Here is a 22,566-nt window from a genome sequence, read left to right as displayed (position 1 = left end):
AATCACTGCCCTCTTCCGGCAGCCAGCGCTATTACGCCCTTAATGGGTATTCTTCTTATATTTTTAGTAACGAAGGGAGAAAGAAGGGATACAAATCTGCAAGAGTAAAAGACAGAGTGAAGGGCGGTGGAAGAAAGAGGTACGAGGAGAAATAAAGATAAGAAAGTCTCTGTATTTCGTAACCCTGGAATTCGGCAGCAATGTTCGCGAGGCCCTTCGAAAAACCTGGGTCGTCACACATACAAATTAAGCCCTGGTGGAATTTAAACAAGTTCTTTAAGGGCTAGTACTCCACACATCTTCTCGGGTTCCTGGGAAAAAAATCGTTTGGCACCTTCACACAACACGTGTGTTCATACTTATCAGTTTTTAGAAGCTTGGTAGTTTTCTTAAATTTGGCAAAGTTTAATTTGGAAAACAATATATACAATAAAAAACAAGCATTGACAAACCCATTGGCTTTGGGAAGCATGCTATATTTTTTGGGGCAAGAATATGCAATATGTATCAAAGTTGAAAAAGTAAGAATGCAGCTACCTAACAGTGACAGACAATAGATTATTGATATAATAATGGAGTTAAAAAGTGCACCCTGTTTCAGGCGGCTGGGCCCTTGTTATCATGCAAAATGATTTTCTTCAAACACGCGAAGCAGGAGAATGTGCAACCAGTCTGGTGGAGTTCTGTGGTGCCACCTTCTTTGCGCACCCATAGTTGGCTTATCAGGGCTGCAGCGAACTGCTCCTTAAAGGTGGAGCTGTGAAAGAAGGCAAAGTTACCTGTGACAATTTCACAGATAAATATCCCGGTTGTTCGGTTGTGAAGCAGAGATCCATCTCGTGCAGAGAATGCTGTGTTTCAGCGACCCTCCACGAGCTTTGCTGTCTGCTAAATGATCCGAGGTCGCGTTTTCTTAGTCTGGGGCGCCACCGTGTGGCACTTCCTGCAAGGGATGCTTTCAGCGCCTGCTCTTCAAAATCTCCGATTTAATGACTATAATATGGACAAAACAGAAGGGCAGTGCTCCCTCTAGTGTCAATCCAGAGAGTTCCACATTCCTTCAACGTTTAGATGTATTCCTTAAAAAACTTTCTTGGGGCTCACATAACATTATCCTCAGGCTCGACGCTGGAGACCCTTTTAGCTCATGCCCATAGGGTTTTATACACACTAACTAATCTGTACTGGTACACACCGTTTTCAACTGAACAGACACGCCCTACCAGCCATACTTTGTACAAACGCTGTTTTTAAATACATGAATCACGTTTCCTGTAACACAGCCTTTCACACGAGGCAATCACGGCAAGGGGAATGAGGATAAACAAACTGTAAACAGGTGACACCACCTGCAACGGTATAATATCTTTTAGACCTTTATAAATGCAGACTTAAGATTAAGAAGGCGCACACACTCCCCGACGCACACACGGATATGTATTGTGTACCGCCGAATACAAAGCAGGGCGACTCGCTTCGCTCCCACGGCAGGCGCATGTATCATTGCATGCATGCGTTTTCGAGGTGAGGGGGGAAGTTGCGTGTGTGTTTGGGGGGTGCTGGGAGGGAGGGGATGTGGGGTATATTGGGACACATTTAGGTTTTGGTTTACTACGCGGCTTCTTGTTGCTAAACCAAACCTTCTGCATGTTGTAGTGCCCTTTCCACACTATGGTAACCTGTTACTAGGCCCAAATTGTTCCCTCAGTGTGACACATCTGACGCAAAGACCTCTGAAGTTCAGGGATGGAGCCCTCTGTGTTTCCCTAAGGAGGGAGGCTTGTCCATCAGCCCCACAGGTCTTGGAAGCTTTTTCCAAAGGTTCGATACCTGGATAGGAAGGGCGCTCCCACTAGTAATCTTTTGTTACTTGCCTCACACTTTTGGAGCTCGATCTTAAAGTCCTAGCTGGCTGGTGTGGCCGAAGGGACACTTCCAGGCATCCTATTGCAACCCCAGAAAGATTGCCAAAGCCAAAGTCTTGACCTTAATTCTTGACCTGACTGGAGGCCCGAGGTTATCCCTCAGGATAGGTGTCCAATGTCATCTAGGCGCTATTCCTAGAACTGACCGGGTTGCTGTGTTCTGTATAATCTGTGGCTTTCTGATATTCCTGGCAGCGCTCCCCCTAAGGAGTTGGGAATTGCTGATGTATTTCCACTTTAATTATCGCCCTCACTACCTCCGGGTTCTAGGGTTCTTACCTGGTTCACTGGCTGGTCGCAGTAGTTTTACTGATACTTGGATGAAGGTAGGATTGCAAAGACGCGGTCCTCTGTTGACTGTTCTCCATCAAATATGGCTCAAAGAAGCAGATTTACTAACACTTTGCACCAGTTTAAATTGACGCAGACTGGCACAAAGTGTAGAATGTGGATTAACTTTCCAGCACAAGCTTGTTTTGCATTGTAAAGTTGCAGTAAAGTAACACCAAGTTGATGTAAGCACTACTTTGCATGAAGAGAGTGTACCGAAGGTGATTACAGAGCTTTCCCATTCAACCATTCATAGTTTTAAACCATAGCCCTATTTACTGAAAAAAGGGGCGACAGACCTCTGCACAAACTTGGAAAAGTTTTAAGCTATGTCCAAGTGCCCTTCCCGTTCAAAACCTAGGCAAGCCGTCAAGCACACACCCTTGTGCTATGGTGCAAGGGAATGAGCAGGGCGCAAGGCTCCCTCAAGTATGTCAGTGCAGTGGGAAAGAGAAACACCAGCATACTAGCAGATATGGTGCTATCCTTCTCGCGCCCTTTGACTCAACACATACACTTTGGTCGCCACGCTGCATTTCATCAAATGTAGGTGAATCTGCCCCAAGAGTTTTCATTTAAGCAGATCCTGCTGTGACTTGAATAATCCAAGAATGGGAGTGTGTGTCCGGGGTGACATAGTTCACCTCTTTACCCTCCAGCAGTGTTTGGTTCTCCCCAAAACTGCCACGTGGGGAACCTCGTCTTTCAAACCCTAGTAGATCTAACAAACGTATCACCAAGAAAGGCCCCAGAAAAATAGAACCAGGGGCGGCTCTAGGCTCATGGTGGCCCTGGGCGGGGAGCGTAGGAAGGGGGCCCCGGAAGAGGGGGTCCCGGCGGGGCGAAGCGCGGAGGCCAGTGAAAGGGGGGGGGGGGAGGGGGATGTCAGGGTGTTTGGAAGTGGAACAGAGCCGGAGGCCGCCAAATCCCTGCCAGGGGCCGCTACGCAAATATGTCTCCATCCTCGGAGGATTATTATATTATGGATATATATTGGTGTGGTGGCCCCTGGGGTTTGGTGGCCCTGTGCAGGTGCACAGCTTGCACATGCCTAAGGCCGCCTCTGATAGAACCCCATGTTTATCTTACTGTCCTCTGCTTACCCAGAAAACTTTCTCCTGACCCCAAGAATACGATGCAGCTTAATAGAAGGGAGACGTTCCCGCCAAAGGCACGACTGTGCCAGCTACTCCCGTCAGTAATAAAACTCTGAAATCTTTTCTGAATCAGCCACATACTTATTATTCCTAATAGGAAGCACCTTGAAGGGATTCAGCCTGTAATGCTGCACTGCAGAGGTCTGTTCTTTTATGGTTTTATTGTCCAGTGATGACAGGAGTGTTGGCAAGGAGACAGTGCAGTGATTTCATACTTGCTGAAATGGGGTCTCTTGCCTTCTTGCCTACTTCCAGGCTCTTGGTTCGGCAGACTGAGGGAGAGTGAGTGGGTGCAGTCACGCCAGGAACTGAGAGTGGTTGCTGCTATTGCTTGGTGGATGTCTGTGGGGTGGTGACAGAGGGCATTTTTGGAATAAAGACCACAGGGGATATTTACAAGCCCATTGCCCCGCTGATGCATCACTTTTTTTGGCGCACCAGTGGCGCAGTGTGGTGCTCCATATTTACAAGGTGATGTGAAGCCAGCCTGCGTGGCTTTTCGTGGTCTTGCAAAAACTGCCCTTTTCACGCAGCTCTTTGCATGAAAGGGGCGTGCCGTGGGTGTTGCTGTGGGTGTTCCCAAGCAACACCCATGGATTCTGCTGTATTCCTAGATTTACAATGTTTTGTAAACCTGGGAATGCGTCAGAATCCATCCCTTGCCAGGGGAAATGTAAGGAGGTGAAACGAGGAGAAATACTATATTTCTCCTCGTTTTTTCCTCTTGCTATGCATGCTGCATTCTGCAGCACACATAGAAAGAGGTAAATACCCCAAGGGATTGTTTTTGTGCATGAAGGTGTTCCTTCCTGCATAAAAACAATCCCCCCTAAAAAGCAGACACCTTTGCACCATTGTGCAATGGTGCCTGCATTATCGTATGGCAGCCAGTTGTGCTCCAGCACAGGGGAAAGCACAGGGATGCAACATATTGTTGTAAATATGATGCAACCCCGTGCTTCGAAAGTGACGCATTGTGGTGCAGTCAAGTGGCTTGCGGTGCAGTGCTGAGTCACTTTCTTGTAAATAAGACCCCAGAGGTGTTTTAATGCATGGCAAAATGCGCAATTGCCCAGGGCTCCTACCTTCCAAGCCCCCCCCCGAGAAAGTGAATCTTCTATTTGACCTATCTATTGTATTTCTCCCTCTAAACCCCAGTCCACCTCTCAGCCAAACTTTGCTTCCGTCTCTCTCTAACCAGTGTCATCCTATGATAAGATATATTTCAACTTTTTTGTGTGATTCTGTGAAAGTTTTACATACAAATTTGTATTGCTTGGCATCATGCGGGTTTGAATTAGCAGGACATGGGTATCAAAATTCAAAGTTGTTCCGTACAGGGACCCACAAAATCTGTCTTGCCCAGGGCCCTGAGCATCCTTAAGGTGACCTTGAGAAATACATGTTAAAATGTATCACTTTGTCTTTCGTGGAAAGTAAATCGTTCAATCATTTTGGGGGCCGTACACCACTCCCTGCCTGGAACAGCGTTGCTACTAACAGCGCCGAGCAGACCTTCCAGCCACTTCAGGCGCCATATTTGATAGGGGAAGGCTGGCGGTCTAGTGGATCGTCCCTCCCGCCCTCCCATGGTATTTAAAGACGGACTCTGAAGCCCCGTGACATTTGCGGTTTTGTGAACTGTGTTTACTGTGTTTCACCCTTGAGGCGGAAGCCGAGGGTTCTATGCGCGCTCTGGTGCCTCTTTTCTCATTGAATACAGCATTATAGAAGCGTTATTGATTTACTCATGACGTTATTTTTAATAGTGTGTAAATATTTTAAACAGCTCTTTTTTAAAATCTGTTTTATACCTGGGTGTTAGACTGACATCGCCCGAGGTTTTTTACACCACTCCCTGCCTGGAACAGCGTTGCTACTAACAGCGCCGAGCAGACCTTCCAGCCACTTCAGGCGCCATATTTGATAGGGGAAGGCTGGCGGTCTAGTGGATCGTCCCTCCCACCCTCCTCCCCATCACCGAATACATGGATAAAAACGTCACACCAGCTCGCCCGAGCAGCGGGCGGGCGCAGCGGGCGCGCCGGCGGGGCGCCGAAGGAGCGCCAAAGGCAAGCCCGTCTGCGCCCGTCCGCGCTGGGACCGGGCCTAGGGCCACGAACTTTGGCCAAATTAATAATGCCGGTCGCATTGTTTATTCACGTAGTTCGCTGTTTACTTTACGGCCACCTCTATTACCTGACTGTCATTTTCTTGACATGGCAGTAATCCCCAAGAACGATGTGATGCACTGTGCGCACTGTAACAAAGAGATAGTTAACAATATGCTCAAACACTCAGCTATCACATATACCACAGATACTGATATACTTACAGTCATGGCCCTTATTAATGCTCGCTCCCTCTGCAAACACAGACAAGAAATTGCCGAACTCATAATTGATCACAATCTAGACCTACTGTTCATCACTGAAACATGGACTGATAAAGCTTCCGAGCCGGATTTAGTGGTTGCCACACCCAATGGTTATAAAGTTTATAGACAGGATAGAACAGGTGGAAAAAGAGGAGGAGGATTAGCAATTATAGCCAGAGAAAGGTTTCGTATTACAATATCACCTATCCCAGAAACTTCCTGTGAAGCATTACAGTTCAGAGTCGAGCTTAGTGCCCTATGTAATATCAAAGGGCTACTCCTTTACCGACCTCCAGGAGGCAGGGCAGACTTTTTATCAGGCCTAAGTTCCATACTGGAATCACTGGCCATTGAGGACTCTTTTATGGTCCTAGGTGATCTGAATTTCCATCTGGAAGACAAAAGCCAGAGCGATACTCTGACCTTGCTTTCAGATATGGACATATTAGGGCTCAGACAATTGGTGACCTCGTCTACACACGAGGCAGGACATACATTAGACGGAATATTCTCTAACGTTAAGGGCCTCCAAGTTTCCGACATTCTGCCAATGTCCTGGACCGATCACCACGCTATCTTTTTTACTATAAGAGTCCCAACCACGGATTATAAAAAATGTAAAACTTTTCCCCATACTCCCTTTAAAGCCTGGAAGAATATCAATCATCCTAAACTGATAGATCAGCTAGACATCACGCGACCAGTGATCTCACCCGATCCTAACATTGCAACATCACAGTTCCACGACTGGGTGGGCCATGCCACCAATCTTTTGGTCCCCATGAAATCTATGTCTAAAAACCGAGTTAGGCCTACAGCATCGTGGTACACTGAAGAATTAAAAAAACAAAAGCAACACAGTAGGCAGTTTGAAAGGCAGTGGAGAAAAAAATATGACGTGGCAAGTAGAAAGCGATATAAAGATTCACTCGCCGTTTATAAAGGAATGATAGCAACAGCCAAAAGGTCTTTCTACTCTGCCCAGATTGAGCAAGCTCAACACTCCAGTAAAAAATTGTATGAAATTACCAGAAGTTTGTCTGGTAATCTTCCTGACCTTATTCCCCCTCCATCCCAAAAAATGTGTGATGAGCTTGCTACCTTCTTTTTTTCTAAAGTAGATGATATTTACCAGACGTTTACATCTAAGTCTAATACATCTAACCTCCCGCTCTCCAATAAACATACTACCCTCTTAAATAGCTTCAATCTTTTAACTGATAACCAAGTAAAGACCATTGTCAATTCTATTAAAACGGGATCTGCCTTAGATCCCTGTCCGGTATCTGTCCTTCTCCCTGCTGTCGATCTCTTAATACCAGTAATTACTCAGGTTTCCAATGCCATCCTTAGCTCAGGAACCTATCCCAATGCTTTAAAAAAAGACACTTCTGAAACCCCTTTTAAAGAAACCGGGCCTTGATAAAAGTGACCTGAAGAATTACAGGCCCATTGCCAGTCTCCCCTTCATAGCAAAAGTGGTCGAAAAGGCTATGAATTCACAATTGTCGGAGTATCTTGAGAATTATAGACGGCTTGATGACACACAGTTCGGATTCCGGAAATATCATGGGACCGAAACAGCCTTAATCAAGGCGGCAGATGAAGTACGAGCTATACGAGACCAGGGTGGGACAGCTCTCCTGGTAATGCTGGACCTGTCTGCAGCCTTCGACACGGTCGATCATAAGATCCTGATCGACCGTGTCGGTAATATGGGCATTGGACAAACGGCATTAAAATTGCTTGCCTCGTTCCTCAAGGACAGAACCCAGGCTGTCGACTTGGGGTCATACCAATCTGCTCAGTTGTCTCTGCCGTGTGGAGTTCCTCAAGGCTCATCCCTTAGTCCGACACTATTTAATATCTATGTGTCGGACCTTGCTAGTGTCATCAAAAGCCACGGGATGAGCCTAACTTCATACGCAGATGACACGCAACTGGTACTAGCCATTAAAGGCGATGGTCTGGATGTGGCTCAACGCTTTCAAGAAGGAATGTTGGCCATAGAAGATTGGATGGCGATAAACTGCCTAAAACTCAACTCTGAAAAAACCGAGGTGGTCATTTTTGGACCACTTGAACCACCTTGGTCCTCAGCCTGGTGGCCATCTACTCTCGGAGCTCTCCCAACTCCAGTGGCTAAGGTCAGAAATTTAGGAGTCACCTTCGACGATGCTCTCATTTTCATAGACCATGCGAATAAAGTAGCATCAACGGCACACTATAAGCTACGCATGATCAAGAAAATAAGTCCGTTTTTACCAGCAGCTGCCATTAAAACTCTGGTTAGCTCTCTGGTTCTATCGGCCCTTGACTACTGCAATGGCTTATTTTTAAACACTCAGGCCAGGGTCCTCATAAAGTTGCAGTCGATACAAAATGCTGCTGCCCGTCTACTCTCCGGACTTCCAAAATTTGCGGCAATATCAGGAACAATAAAAGATTTACATTGGTTGACCATTCACAATAGGATTACATTTAAATCCTTATGTTTAGTCTACAAGTCCTTAAACAACAGAGGTCCCCAATTTTTAAAGGACCAGTTGGTTCGATACTTGCCCCCTAGACAGCTCCGGTCCTCCAATCTCAATCAACTCATGGTCCCTCGGTCCAAAACAGTCTCATGGGGTGATCGCCGTTTCTTCACAGCGGCACCTAAACTATGGAACACCTTGCCCCAAGATATTAGATTAAGCCCATCACTCCTGCAGTTTCGCAAGAAGCTAAAGACATGGTTGTTTAATCAATAATGGTTATCTCTGAATCAATTTGGACACTACAGGCCGCACCGATCAATAATTCTGCAAATCTCAGCGCCAAGACGCCCTCGGGTATAAGCCGCGCTTTATAAATGATAAACATAAACATATAGTGCTGTGAAAGGACCTCTTTTGGAAGCAGGGCTGTTGTCATGTTCACTGTTTCTGTGTAGCCCTGTTTTATTCTCCCTTGAAGCTTGTCTAGCCAGTCCTTATGGGTAAAGAGACTGGTCCCATTACTAGAACAGCAGGTAAAGAAAACGCTCTTTCTGACTTCCTTTCTGTTTTTCAGCTGGCCGTGGAGATGGCCCTTTCCCTGAAGGCATTCCTGGCCCTGGGCTGCCTCTTGATTACAGGTAAGCCATGCACCTTGTGTTTCTGTGTTATGTATTTATAGGCTCAAAGCTCAGACGTCTCTGGTGGGGCAGAACTTTTGGGGACCCAATATATAAATAATTAATTAACTAATAAAGAGTTAGAAGGCTATATTTAGCTTCAGCCTATGGCCGAGGATGATAAATCTAAGGGATAGAAGTTGTCTTGTCATGGCTTTGAATTCCTCACTTGTTCTGTTTTGCTTTCCTATCATTCTGTTGTCCCATGCACCAGAGTGATACTCCACGGGGCAGGGAGAAAGGCCTGAATGTAAATTTGCCCTGCGCCACAATTTGTTTCTATTGGCTAGAGAGGATTGGAGTAGGTCTAATGCTGTATCCTCTATCCCAGGCTCCGCAAACGGTCAACCAGAATCCCATTGTTGACTGTATTGAACGCCCCAGAGAGGTCCTGCAAAATCAGAGCCGCCGTCCGCCCCTTATTAAGTGTTTCACAGATATCTTTGGTGATTATCACCAAAGCAGATTCTGGTCTGTGGTTTTTCCTGAACCTGTGTTGTGTGCCATCCAGACGACAATTGTCTTCTATGTACTCTGAGAGTTGTTCATTCATTACTTTCTCCACCAGGTTTGCGGCTCAGGGGAGTCAAGAGAAAGGGCGATAGTTATATAAATCCAGAGCATTCAGGTTGTCCTTTTTCAGCAGAGGCAAAATGGAATCAGATTTCCAATGTGTGGGGAAGGCTCCCCCGCAAACATAGTATTGAACATTTGCCCCAGATGTTGTGCAACTTGTGCTGGAATCATATTTATTATTTTACGGGGGCAGGGGTCTTGCGGAGCACCAGATTTGATTAATGGAATTAGCTTTGTAAGTTGTTCTTCAGAGGGAACTTTAAAGGTAGAAAATATGGGTTGACCTGATGTAGCGTTTTGAGATTGCCTTTCCGCATGTGTGTGGCTGCCCTGCCTGCTGTAAGTTTGTTGAAGATGTTGGCTATTCTTTCTTGAAAGAAGTCAGCCACAGCATCACAATAGCAGTTGCATGTAGGATATTTCATGCAGAGACCGAGGGATGCTTGAACAGGTGGAATATCTCACACTGAGACTGAAAAATGCTGTACCGTGTAAAATATCTCATGTAGAGACAGAGGGATGCTGTAGCATGTACCAGAGATGGTTTAGCATGTAGGATACAACGCAGAGACCAGGGGATGCTTTTGCATGTAGAATATCTCATGCTGAGACTAGGGGATGCTTTTGCATGTAGAATATCTCATGCAGAGACCGAGGGATGCTTGAGCAGGTAAAATATCTCCCAGTGAGACTGATGAATGCTGTAGCATGTAGAATATTTCACACTGAGACTGAAAGATGCTGTAGCGTTTATAATATCTCATGCAGAGATGGAGGGGTGCTGTAGCATGTACCAGAGATGGTGTAGCATGTAGGATATCTCATGCAGAGACCAAGGGATGCTTTTGCATGTAGAATATCTCATGCTGAGACCAAGGGATGCTGTAGCATGTACGATATCTCATGCAGACACCAAGGGATGCTTTTGCATGTAGAATATCTCATGCAGAGACCAAAGGATGCTGTAGCATGTTGGATATCTCATGCAGAGGCCGATGGATGTTAGAGCAGGTAAAATATCCCATGCGTACACTGAGGGATGTTGTAGCATGTAGAATATCTCATGTAGAGACAGAGGGATGCTGTAGCAGTACCAGAGATGTTGCAACATGTAGAATATCTCCCAATGAGACTGAGGAATGCTGTAGCATGTAGAATATCTCAAGCGGAGACTGAAAGATGATGTAGCATGTGAAATATCTCATGTACCGACAGAAGAATGCTGTAGCATATAGGATATTTCATGCAGAGACTATGGGATGCTGGAGCAGGTAGAATATCTCACGCAGAGACCGAGGGATGCTGTAACATTTAGGATATCTCATGCTGAGAACGCGAGATGCTGTAGCATATAGAATATCCCATGCTGGGACCGAGGGATGATGAAGCATGTATAATGTTTCACTCTGAGAGACTGGGTGATGCTATAGAGCATGTGGTATTGTATAGTGAATGTACAAACTTGGGGATGCTGTAGTAGGGGCATCACTTATGCAGCGACTGAGGGGTGCTGTAGCGGGGGGCATCATTTATGCAGAGGATGAGGAATGTTCCAGGATCCTGAATATCTACTGCAGAAATTAAACAATGCTGTAGTATTAGACATATTATTGGGTGCACGTCATGTATAGGCTGGGGATGTACTACCGCATAAGAAATCTCATGCAGAGAGGAGGGATGCTGTGGTGTGTGGTGTATCATGTATTACATCGTATGCAGAGATCAAGGGAAGCTTTAGAGTGATACATACCATGGGGAATCTGCCACGCAGAGATAATGATGCTGTTGCATGTAGCCTATGTTAAGGGCACTATATGCAGGCCCTGAGAGATGGTGTAGCATGAAACATATAACTGGGCTTTTGCCATGAAGTACCAAGGATGCTGTAGTATGAGACATGTCATGGGGTTTTTAATTTGCCACGAAATAACAAGGATGCTATTGCATGTGGCAGATCAATACGGCACATGTCACACAGAGACTGAGAGCCGCTGTAGCATGAGACTTAGCACTAGCCATTAGGTGTATGCAGGGCAGATACAGGGGTGCTGTTGCATGTGGCATGCCAGTGTGGCACATGTCACACAGAGACTGAAAGATGCTGTAGCATGAGGTATAGCACTGGGTGTTTGCTTTCCATAAACAAGGATGTTGCTGCATGAGGCATGTCAGTGTGGCACATGTCACACAGAGACTGAAAGATGCTGTAGCATGAGACTTAGCACTAGGTGTATGCTGTGGAGAAACAAGGATGCTATTGCATGTGGCATATCAATACGGCACATGCGGCACATGCGGCACATGCTAAGTCTCATGCTATAGCATGAGACTTAGCATTAGCCACTAGGTGTATGCAGTGCAGATACAGGGGTGCTGTTGCATGTGGCATGCCACTGTGTCACACGTCACACAGAGTCTGAAAGATGCTGTAGCATGAGACATAGCATTGGATATTTGCCATGCAGAGACGGGGATGTTGATGCGTGTGGCATGCCAATGTGTCACACGTCACACAGAGTCTGAAAGATGCTGTAGCATGAGACATAGCATTGGATATTTGCCATGCAGAGACGGGGATGTTGATGCGTGTGGCATGCCAATGTGTCACACGTCACACAGAGACTAAGAGATGCTGTAGCATGAGGTATAGCACTGGGTGTTTGCTTTCCATACACAAGGATGTTGATACACGAGGCATGCCAGTGTGATACATGTCACACAGAGACTGAGACCTGCTGAAGCATGAGTCATAGCACTGGGTATTTTCCATGCAGAGACAGGGATGTTGGTGCAGGTAGACTATCATGTGATGTATTTGTCTTGCAGGGACAGGGATGCTGTTGCATGTGGTATACCAATGGGACACTTGTCACACAAAGACTGGGAGATAAGGTAGCATGAGATGCGGCATTGGTTGTTTGCTTTGCATAAACAGGGATGTTGATGCACGAGGCATGCCAGTGTATCACATGTCACACACAGACTGAGAGATGACGTAGCATGCACAGAGAGAGGTGCTGTTGCTTCTAGCATACCAGATGGGTGCATGTCATGCAGAGACCGAGAGCTGCTGTAGTGTTGGACACGTGCCATAAAGATGGTGAGGGGTGCTGAGACGTGGAGAATGTCTCCCGCAGACACTAGGTCTGTGGCCTGTAGCTTGCAGCACATCTCATACGGAGACTGCCATTGTGAAAATGCCCAATCACCACTGTCACTTATTAGTCCTTCTTCTGTCTTCTCCACAGGTCCATGGGCATGCTTCTGCCAGTACCCCATCCCTTCCATTTTCCCAAACGTTCATGAAATGGTGGTGCAGCTGGATTCTTCCTTTACCCTAAAGTGCACGGGGGAGAGTGAACTGAGCTGGAAGATCCCCGAAGTGGTGGAGGAGACCACTGACATCAGCAGCGAAGAAAATAATAGTGGCCTCTTCGTGTCTCTGCTTGAAGTGAAGAATGCCACGGCTGCTCACACTGGCATGTACACCTGTTATCATAACCACACTCAATTTGAAGACAATGAGATCGAAGGCAAAGACATTTACATCTATGTTCCAGGTGAGGACCAGGGAAGTCTTTCCACCATGTCTATGATGGACACAGCAAAGTACTGAAGCGGCAGCGGGGTGTTGGAGGGGGTGTGACCCTGGTCAGAAAAGTCATGTTTTCTCTTAAAGTAGTTCTCTTGATCAAACACATTATGTTCATCTTTAACTTCTTTTTATTTGAGTTGATCATTTTAATCCATCCTATGAATCGAGGAAAAGTGAACTTATGTTCCTAAAGAAATAATCCTAAAGTGAGACTAACATATAGTTTACTTTTCCCATGTGAGGTAAAACGTGAATATTGATACCTCTCACAACACAACAATTGGCCTTTTTTATTGGTCTGTTAACAATGGATGTATACCACTAGCTTTGTAAATGGAATAACTGGATATTTCAATAACACTTCATTTATTCACCAAACCAGTGTGAACATGGCAAGAATTCATTCATGTAAAATAAAATAGTATGATTTCTTTATGGCACATAGCGTATAGGGTCTTCGCCAGTCACATATCTGTACTTACTGTGACACTAATGCCAGCTCAATGTTTTGCACAGATCTAGCCAGATATTGTACTCTTGCAAAAGACTTATTTTCAGCTACTCCACGACATCCTCAACTTAGGTTATCCTAAGATTTTGGAGCTGGATGTTTTTTGTTGCAAATGTTGGGTGTGTCTTGGGCTCGGTCAGACGTTTGCTAACGTGAAACGTTGCATTGCATATGCTCACACAGGTGGTCGGCCTGCTGTCCCTCATTATAACCATTGACGAATGGTAGAATTTAGGTTGGCAATTTATTAATACGTGGTTCATGGTAGCTGGTGTGTTTTAGACTGTGGAAGGTTTTTATTGTTCATGTGTTGTCCCCCCATTATTGGCATACCTGTACCTTGATGCATTTCATGCCGCCTATGCACTTCATAGTTTTTGCAAGCAAAGTGGCTATATTTCCTTGCAAGTGCCAGTTGGCACTTGACATGGATGTACCAGTTTCTTGCAAGTTAAGTTTCATTTAATTTCTTAGTGGCTTTTACACTGGACAGATACTGATGATCATACCTTTCGTGGAACAACTTAAAAGGGGTGTGAAGTGTACATGTTACTGCATAAAGCCACAGGCAGAAAACGTTCTGCAGTGTTCACGCGGATTACTGCAGCTTCTCATTAAAACGTTTCCCAACTCCACACATCCCTAGTGTTTATGCCAGAAATAGGACTGCTCTCTTAAGTATATATCATTTCAATACTTTGGTTATGATATTCTGGTCTTCAGTGGGCAGGCTAGAGAGATGGAAAAGAGGGCACAGGAGAGTGCAGAAGGAGGGACACATCTGTGTTTTCCCTTCAACTGTGAGCCTTGTAGACTGTATATTCACCATGTTTCTTCTTTAACAGATCCTTCTATAGTCTTCGTGCCGTCCCAGATGTTGGACCACATCATCGTGGTGGAGGAAGATGATTCGTCCGTCATCCCATGCCGCACCACCTCGCCCAGCACCCAGGTCACTCTGATCAACAAAGAGGACTCCAAAGTGGTGTACGCCTACTACGACAACAAGCACGGCTTCTTTGGAAACTTCCCCTCTGGGGCATATATCTGCGAAACCATCATCGATGGGGCCAGGATCCAAACTGAGACATACATCTTGCACAAGTGGAAAGGTATGTGCTGCGTAACATAGCAGACATAGCGGACATACTGATTTTTTTAAAATTGTACCATTGAATCTGTGGTTTTTAAAACTGTGTTTGGACTTTAAAAATACCTACTTGGCACTTGATCCCGGGTCCCCGCACAGCAGAGTCAACGCTGCTACAGCAGGTGATCCGAGCACCTTCACCCCTTTCCGCCACTTTGGCGAGCGCCGAGGCCACGCCCCCTCTCGGAGGCCACGCCCCCTTCCAGCGCGCTATATAGACGCTGAATACAAGCGTCTCCCTAATGCTCTTCGAGTCCTCCTGAGGCGGAAGCCGGGAGCGGACATACTGATTTTTAAAAAAATTGTACTATTGAATCTGTGGTTTTTAAAACTGTGTTTGGACTTTAAAAATACCTACTTGCCACGCCCCCTTCCTCTCCACGATTTCCCAGAAATCATGTGCCTTCACCGAACGCAGAGCGGACGAGCGCAGCGGGCGCGACGTTTGCGTGCCGAAGGCACGCCTAAGGCAAGCCTGTCTGCGCCCGTCCGCGACAGACCGTGCCCAGTGCCTAGGCCACCCCGCTATCCTGGCCCTCTACAATACTGACCATCACAGCTTACTGCTCTTCAAGGCCCCTAGCCTATTGAGGCCTCCTTGACCACCCACATTAACAACTTGGGTCTTACAATCCCAGCTGCTCTTCCCACTCTTCTTGACCCAACTCACCCGCCTCCGCTCCCCCACCTTCCTCCCTCCTGTTCCAATTTCCAGGGCAGCCCTAGGCAGACGCCTCTTTCTATTTACTACCTTAACACGCGCTCTGCAGTCAAGCACTGCCACGAACTCTTCGTCCTGCTGGATCTTCACAAACCGGACCTCCTGTTTCTTATGGAAACCTGGTTTCGTGACAGCTCCCTCCCCATCTTATTAGCTTCTCTCCCTGCTACCTACTACGTCCTTCGAGCCGACCGGCCAGCCAGTAAATCAGGCGGGGGTGTCGCCCTGATTGCCCGGAAGGAACTGCAGTTTAAACCTCTCAGCTTTCCCCCGATTGGCACATCAGACTTTCTAGTGGTTCGCTCACTCTCCCTCAAAGTGCCCCTCATTTGCCTACTCATGTATCGTCCCCCCCAATCTCCTCAAGCCTTTCTTGACGGTTTCCAAGAACTTGCAGCCACCTTAGCAGTTAACAATTCCTCTGTCCTGGTGCTGGGCGACTTCAACTTTTGGCCCTCTGATCCAGCTGAATGCCCCACCTCTAAGGAATTCTCTGAAACTTTACGTTCCCTTAACTTTATCTCGCACATTCACTCCCCTACGCACACCCAAGGTCATATTCTTGACCAGATTTGGTCTCTCAACTGTCCCATTGCGTCCCTATCTGTTTCCTCTTGCCCTTGGTCCGACCACTCACTGATCTCTTTTTCCTCTCAAATCGGCTCGCCCACCAAACCCTCGCACCCTAAAAATATCTGGGTAAGATCCTGGGGCCAGGTGGATGTAGCCTCTCTAGCTTCTTCTCTTCCCGCTTCCAGCCCAGTCGTACCTGGCCTGTCCTGCTTAGATCAAGCCAACGCCATCAACTCTTGGCTTTGCTCAGTCAGTGAGTCCATCGCCCCACTTAGACGGGTCCCCTCCAGACGGACGAACGATTCCATCCTCTGGTTCAATGATGAACTGAAATCTCTAAAACTTTCAGTTCATCAAGCAGAACGGGCTTGGAGACGCCAGTACTGCCCCACTCTCAAAGTTCAGTATACCTCCCTCTTGTTGCAATACAAAAAACTTATTTTCTCTACCAAAAAGGATTATTTTTCTTCCAAAATTCTAGTCGCAGAGAATAAACCTAGAGAAATTTTCTCTATCGTTAACAAACTGGCCTACTCCGATAGAACCACCCTTAAGCCTTCCCCTTCTCAACCTTTATGTGACTCCCTGAACTCCTACTTTTTGGATAAAATTGCAACAATTAAAGCTAATATCCCCCCCCCCCCCCTTCCCCGTCTTTCCTCATCGCGCCCTGTACTCCTACAGAGGCTTGCCTTGACTCTTTTCCTCTACTAACAGAGGAATCTTTTCTTTCCCTCTTGCCTCTGGTTAAATCTGGGTCTCCATTGGACCCATGCCCTGCCCCTGTTCTTTGCCACATCTTCACGTTTTGTCCACTGCCTCCGCTTACCTTTCTTAACTGCTCCCTGTCCCAGGGCGTGGTTACCCCTGCTCTTAAAACCGCGATAATTCTCCCCATTCTCAAAAAACCTGGTGCAGACCTCTCTGTCCCCGCCAACTACCGTCCGATTTCCCTGCTTCCCTTCTTAGGGAAAATCCTGGAGCGACACGTTACTAGAGTACTTACCACCTACGTGGAAGAAAACCGCATCTTAGCTTCTCGCCAGGCTGGTTTTCGCCCAGGTCACTCCACCGAGTCAGTCGTGCTCTCAGTACTCGACAATCTTAGAGAGGGATTAGACACGAACATTCCCCAGGCCTTGGTGCTACTCGATCTCTCCGCCGCCTTTGACACGGTGGACCATTCCATCTTACTTTCCCGTGTTGGGGTGGCGGGGATCGGTGGCACGGCCTTGGTCTGGCTGTCCTCCTTCTTGAGTGGCCGCACCCAAGCGGTCCGCCTGGGAAACTTCTCGGCCGAACCACGGAAGTTGCTATGCGGGGTTCCTCAAGGTTCCTCACTCTCTCCCTTACTATTTAATTTGTACATAGCCCCCCTCATCTTTGCTCTTCAGCAAATGGAGGTATCCGTATATAACTATGCGGATGACCTCCAGCTCATTTTTTCTCTTTCCCACTCCCCTGACTCTAAATCTAATTTCCAATCTACCATGCTCTTCATCCGGGACTGGATGAATCACAGCCACCTGAAACTAAACCCAGATAAAACCGAGTTGGTTTTGACAGGTGGTTGCTCCAGTCCCTGGTCCCCCCTCTTTTGGCCCCCTTCTCTTGGGCCCCCTGCCTCCCCCTCCCCCTCTGTAAAAACCCTTGGCATTAAACTCAATGACCAACTCTCTTTGCATTCTCAGGTGAGCTCAGTGGTTTCCTCCTCTTTTTTGTCTCTCCGCACTATCCGTAGGGTCTCCCGGTTCTTTTCCTTCACGGCCCTAAAGCTTATCACACTGGCTATGGTCGTCTCTCGATTGGATTATGCCAATGCCCTCTACCTCGGCATGCCTGCCTACAACGTACGACGACTGCAGCTGGTTCAGAACCAAGCTGCTCGCTTGGTTTTCAACCTCTCCAGGTCTCACCATGTCACTCCCCTTTTGAAATCCCTACACTGGCTCCCCATCCAGGAACGTTCCCAATTTAAGGTAGGCTGCCTCGTCTTTCAGGCCCAGCTAGGCTCAGCTCCTGCGTTTATCTCGTCAGAGATCAAACTTTATGCCCCCACCAGGGATCTCCGCTCCTCCTCCCAACATCTGCTGACCATTCCCCGATTTCGCCGAAAAAAATCGGGAGGTTCCAAATTTTCCACCCTTGCCCCCATTTTTTGGAACTCCCTCCCAGCCCACCTCAGATGTACTACCCAATATTTACCTTTTAGAAAGGCTTTAAAAACCTTTTTATTCGCCAAAGACTTCCCCCAATAAACTATCATTAGTCCCTCCCGCCTCTGTCATTCTTGTCTCTGAGGACTTGGTCTAGCACAGCGCCATGGAACCGTTTCGGTGAACGCGCGCTTTATAAGTAATTTAAAACTCAAACTCAAACTTAACACGCAATGTTTTCAGGTGGGATCGTGGACATGAGGTGGTCTTGGTCATTGTCAGATTGATGACAAGAGTCTTCTGGTCCTTATAGTAATATTGTACCAAACAAACCAATTTTCTGTTATGTGGATGGAACCACAACTTGTTTTTCTATTTTAGTGGGTAAAGAAATTTCTGTGTATAAGATTATTGTGGGCGTAAATGTAGATATAGAGACCCAATCACTTTTGTCCAAAATACTTTCAGTATGTTAATACTTTAGACATAAATGTGCCCGCTATTCAAAATAAAATACAACGTATTGTTGAGAATTACATTAAGAAATATCTTAACTATAGCACCAGACAAGCATTTACATCCTCACTTTTTTAATGTATGTATTGCCACTATTCCACAAGAAAGTACTTTGGCTCTCATCATAAGTGACCCGGTAAATGGGCTGGATTGTCCCCATTTGCCAGAGTTATTACCAGCGGGGGTACCTTGTAGCTCAGAAAATAGAGATAATCCGGGCCATTCCAAGTTGGGCTGTGAAGGTTCACTAAGAAACAACTAGGAATATTCAGGGACATAGGTAACTCTGGTCTGGTTCCTAGATAGGTCCCCATTTCCCCCATCCTTTCACTCTGTTTTGAGTAACCAAAATCTCCAGGTGAGAGTAAAAAGATCCATGGTCTTACAGGCTCATAGGAATTAGGATGCTGTTCATAATGGCGATCTGTGACGAGAGCAGCAAGGTGTATGCTCTTGGTGGACATTTTCTATATTTTACATTCAAATACACCACCAGAGTACCACAGTTTTGTTACCATCTTGATTAGGGTGGTGTTGGTGTTACGGCTGTGGGTTGGAGAGAGGGCTGAATGGATTGAAGTTTTTATGTTGGGTGTAATGTGGTTAGCTTGAGTGGGTCTGTGAGTGACTGTGTGAGTCTCAAGTTGGTCTGTAAGTGGATGCATGAGTGTCTGAGTGGGTCTGCGAGTAGCTATGTGACTCACAAGTGGGTCTGTAACTGTAGGTTTGTGACTGAGTCTGTGAGTGTGATGCCAAGTGTGGGTTTGTTGTGGAGGTGACCGGACTTCTGGTGGTTTTCCTACCATTGTAGCTGTAAGAGTGCTGAGAGTGGATTTCCTTTGGCAGTAGGTGAATTGGTGGGAGAGAGTGTGGTGTTGTCATGAGAACTGATAGCTATCGATGTGTAGTGGCTTTGTTGCTGATACTGGATGTACAATGTCAGGGAGTGTGTTGGCTGAGTCTAGTGACGGTGAGAGTGTACGATGATGAGAGGCGTGACTTAGGAGAGAATGAACAAAAAGTGGGTGAGTAGGTTAGACTGTATGACAGGCAATGGTTAACCATAGTGCTAGTAGTACCTGTGAAAGGCAGTGAATGTAACAGTCAAGTCAAGTCAAGTCAATAGATTTATATAGGGCGCTACATACCCAGAGGGTCTCAAGGCGCTTGAGGAAGGGTGGGGAATTACTTGTCAAACATCCACGTTTTAAGTTGCTTTCTGAATGCTAGGTGGTTCTGAGTAAGGCGAAGGTGAGTGGGAAGTGAGTTCCAGGTTTTAGCTGCCAGGTAGGAGAAGGATCTACCTCCCATGGTGGTTTTGTTGATGCGAGATACAGTGGCAAGGGCTTGGTTGGAGGATCGTAGCTGGCGGGAGGGGGTGTAGAAGGACAGTCGTGTGTTGAGGCATTCGGGTCCGATTTCGTAGAGTGCTTTGTGTGCGTGGGTTAGGAGGCGGAAAGTAATCCTCTTATTGACGGGGAGCCAGTGGAGGTTTTTCAGGTGACCAGAGATGTGTTCTTTACGCGGGATGTCTAATATGAGCCTGGCTGAAGCGTTCTGGATGCGTTGGAGTTTTTTCTGGAGTTTTGCGGTGGTACCGGCGTAGAGGGTGTTTCCGTAGTCCAGGCGGCTCGTGACCAGTGCGTGGGTGACCGTTTTTCTAGTTTCGGTGGGGATCCAGCGAAATGTTTTTTTGAGCATGCGAAGAATGTTGAAGCAAGATGAGGAAACGGCGTTGACTTGTCTGTTCATCGAGAGTGAGGAATCCAGGATGACGCCCAGGTTCTGTGCGTGGTCCGTCGGGATGGGTGCTTTTCCAAGGGCCTCTGGCCACCAAGAGTCATCCTAGGCGGAGGGGGAGGTGCCTAGGATGAGGACCTCTGTTTTGTCTGAGTTCAGTTTCAGACGGCTGTGCTTCATCCATTCGGCTACTTCTTTCATTCCTTCATGCAGGTTGGTTTTGGCAGTGTTAGGGTCTCTGGTGAGTGATAGGATCAGCTGAGTGTCATCGGCGTAGGAGATGATGTTGAGGTTGTGTTGGCGTGCGATGACCGTGAGGGGGCTCATGTATACGTTGAAGAGGGTGGGGCTGAGTGAAGATCCTTGTTGTACGCCGCAGATGACTTCAGTGGCCTCTGACTTGAATGGTGGAAGGCGGACTCTCTGGGTTCTTCCGGTGAGGAACGAGGTGATCCATTCCAGTGCTTTTCCTTGGATTCCGACGTTTCTGAGGCGCTGTAATAGGGTGCTATGACAGACCATGTCGAAGGCTGCGGAGAGGTCGAGGAGGATGAGGGCGACTGTGTCTCCATTGTCCAGTAGAGTTCGAATGTCGTCTGTTGCTGCGATGAGGGCGGTTTCAGTGCTGTGCGTGGCTCGGAAGCCGGACTGTGAGGAGTCGAGGGATTTGTTGGTTTCGAGGAAGGCGGCGAGCTGGTTGTTGACCGCTTTCTCGATGACTTTGGCCGGGAATGGAAGGAGTGAGATAGGGCGGTAGTTTTTGAGTTCGGTGGGGTCAGCTGTGGGTTTCTTCAGGAGGGTGCTGAGTTCCGCATGTTTCCAGCTTTCCGGGAAGGTTGCGGAGTTGAGGGAGCGGTTGATGACGTCTCGGAGGTGCGGTGCTATAATGGAGTCTGCTTTGTTGAAGATGTGGTGAGGGCATGGGTCTGTGGGGGATCCTGAGTGGATAGAGTTCATCAGACTGATGGTGTCTTCAGTGGAGATTGGGTTCCAGTCATTGAGGATGTTCAAGGGGGTCCTGTAGAGGGTTGGGTGGGTTGGTCTTCGGGTCGGTTGTCGAAGCTGTTGTGGATGTCTGCAATCTTGTTGTGGAAGAATGAGGCTAGGGAGTCGCAGAGGGCTTGAGAGGGGGTGATGTCGTTGGAGTTGGCTGAGGGGTTGGTAAATTCCTTGACGATGTTGAATAATTCCTTGCTGTTGTGGGCGTTGCTATCTAGTCGGTCCTTGAAAGCGGCTTTCTTGGCATTCCGGATCAGTTGGTGGTGTATGCGGGTGGCGTTTTTGAAGGCGTCCTTGGTGCAGGTGTTTGGGTCTTTTTTCCAGGCCTTCTCAAGGGAGCGACAGAGTTTCTTGGATTTCTTAAGATCATCGTTGAACCAGGAGGCCTTCTTGCTGCCTAGTTTGATTTGTCGTTTTTTCAGTGGTGCTAGGATGTCGGCGCTGTTGGATAACCATTGGGTGAGGTTGGTGGCTGCTTGGTCGGGGTTTGAGGAGTGGGCGGGGGGGTTTTGAAGAAGCGATGAGGAGATCTGGTCGATGGTGATTTTGTTCCAGTTTCTTCGCAGAGTGGGTTGGGGGTGGTTGTTGGATGTGGACTTGTTGTAGGTAAAGTGAACGCAGCTGTGGTCAGTCCAAAGGAGAGCTGTGGTGTGGCTGAAGGAGACATGTTTGCTGGAGGTGAAGATAGGGTCGAGTGTGTGACCTGCGATGTGGGTGGGGGTAGTGACAAGTTGTTTAAGTCCGAGGTTGGCGAAGTTGTCCAAAAGGGTGGTGGTGTTGCGGTCGTTGTTCTTTTCAAGGTGAAAGTTGAGGTCTCCCAAAAGGATGTAATCCTCGGAGGGGAGCGCGTGTGGAGTGATGAAGTCTGTGATGTCTTCACTAAATTGTGCGCGGGGTCCTGGTGGCCTGTAAAGGAGGGAGCCTCTGAGTGTGGTCTTGGGGTCGATGTGGATCTGGAAGTGAAGGTGTTCAGTGTTGGCGAGATTGACGTCTGAGCTGGTTGAGATGCGGATGGATTTCTTATGGACGATAGCGATGCCTCCTCCTGTTTGGCCGGTACGGTCCTTGCGAATGATCTTATAG

At 47.3% G+C, this 22,566-nt stretch overlaps 1 protein-coding gene across 1 annotated transcript in view; it reads left to right on the top strand.

Moving 5' to 3' along the window:
- PDGFRA (platelet derived growth factor receptor alpha) overlaps nucleotides 1–22,566 on the top strand; it is a 79,776-nt gene that overhangs the window by 17,745 nt on the left and 39,465 nt on the right. Inside the window, exons 3-5 of the mRNA XM_086962641.1 lie at nucleotides 8,844–8,907; nucleotides 12,771–13,082; nucleotides 14,474–14,740. Of these exons, the coding sequence (XP_086818767.1) occupies nucleotides 8,856–8,907; nucleotides 12,771–13,082; nucleotides 14,474–14,740 (631 nt within the window). The 5' untranslated portion in view covers nucleotides 8,844–8,855. The remainder of the gene's footprint in view (nucleotides 1–8,843; nucleotides 8,908–12,770; nucleotides 13,083–14,473; nucleotides 14,741–22,566) is intronic.

Source organism: Lissotriton vulgaris, chromosome 3_1 (assembly GCF_964263255.1).
Source record: "Lissotriton vulgaris chromosome 3_1, aLisVul1.2, whole genome shotgun sequence".
NCBI classification, from domain to species: domain Eukaryota; kingdom Metazoa; phylum Chordata; class Amphibia; order Caudata; family Salamandridae; genus Lissotriton; species Lissotriton vulgaris.
The sequence above is the reverse complement of the archived record's forward strand: the minus strand, read 5'-3'. Positions and strand labels throughout refer to the sequence as shown.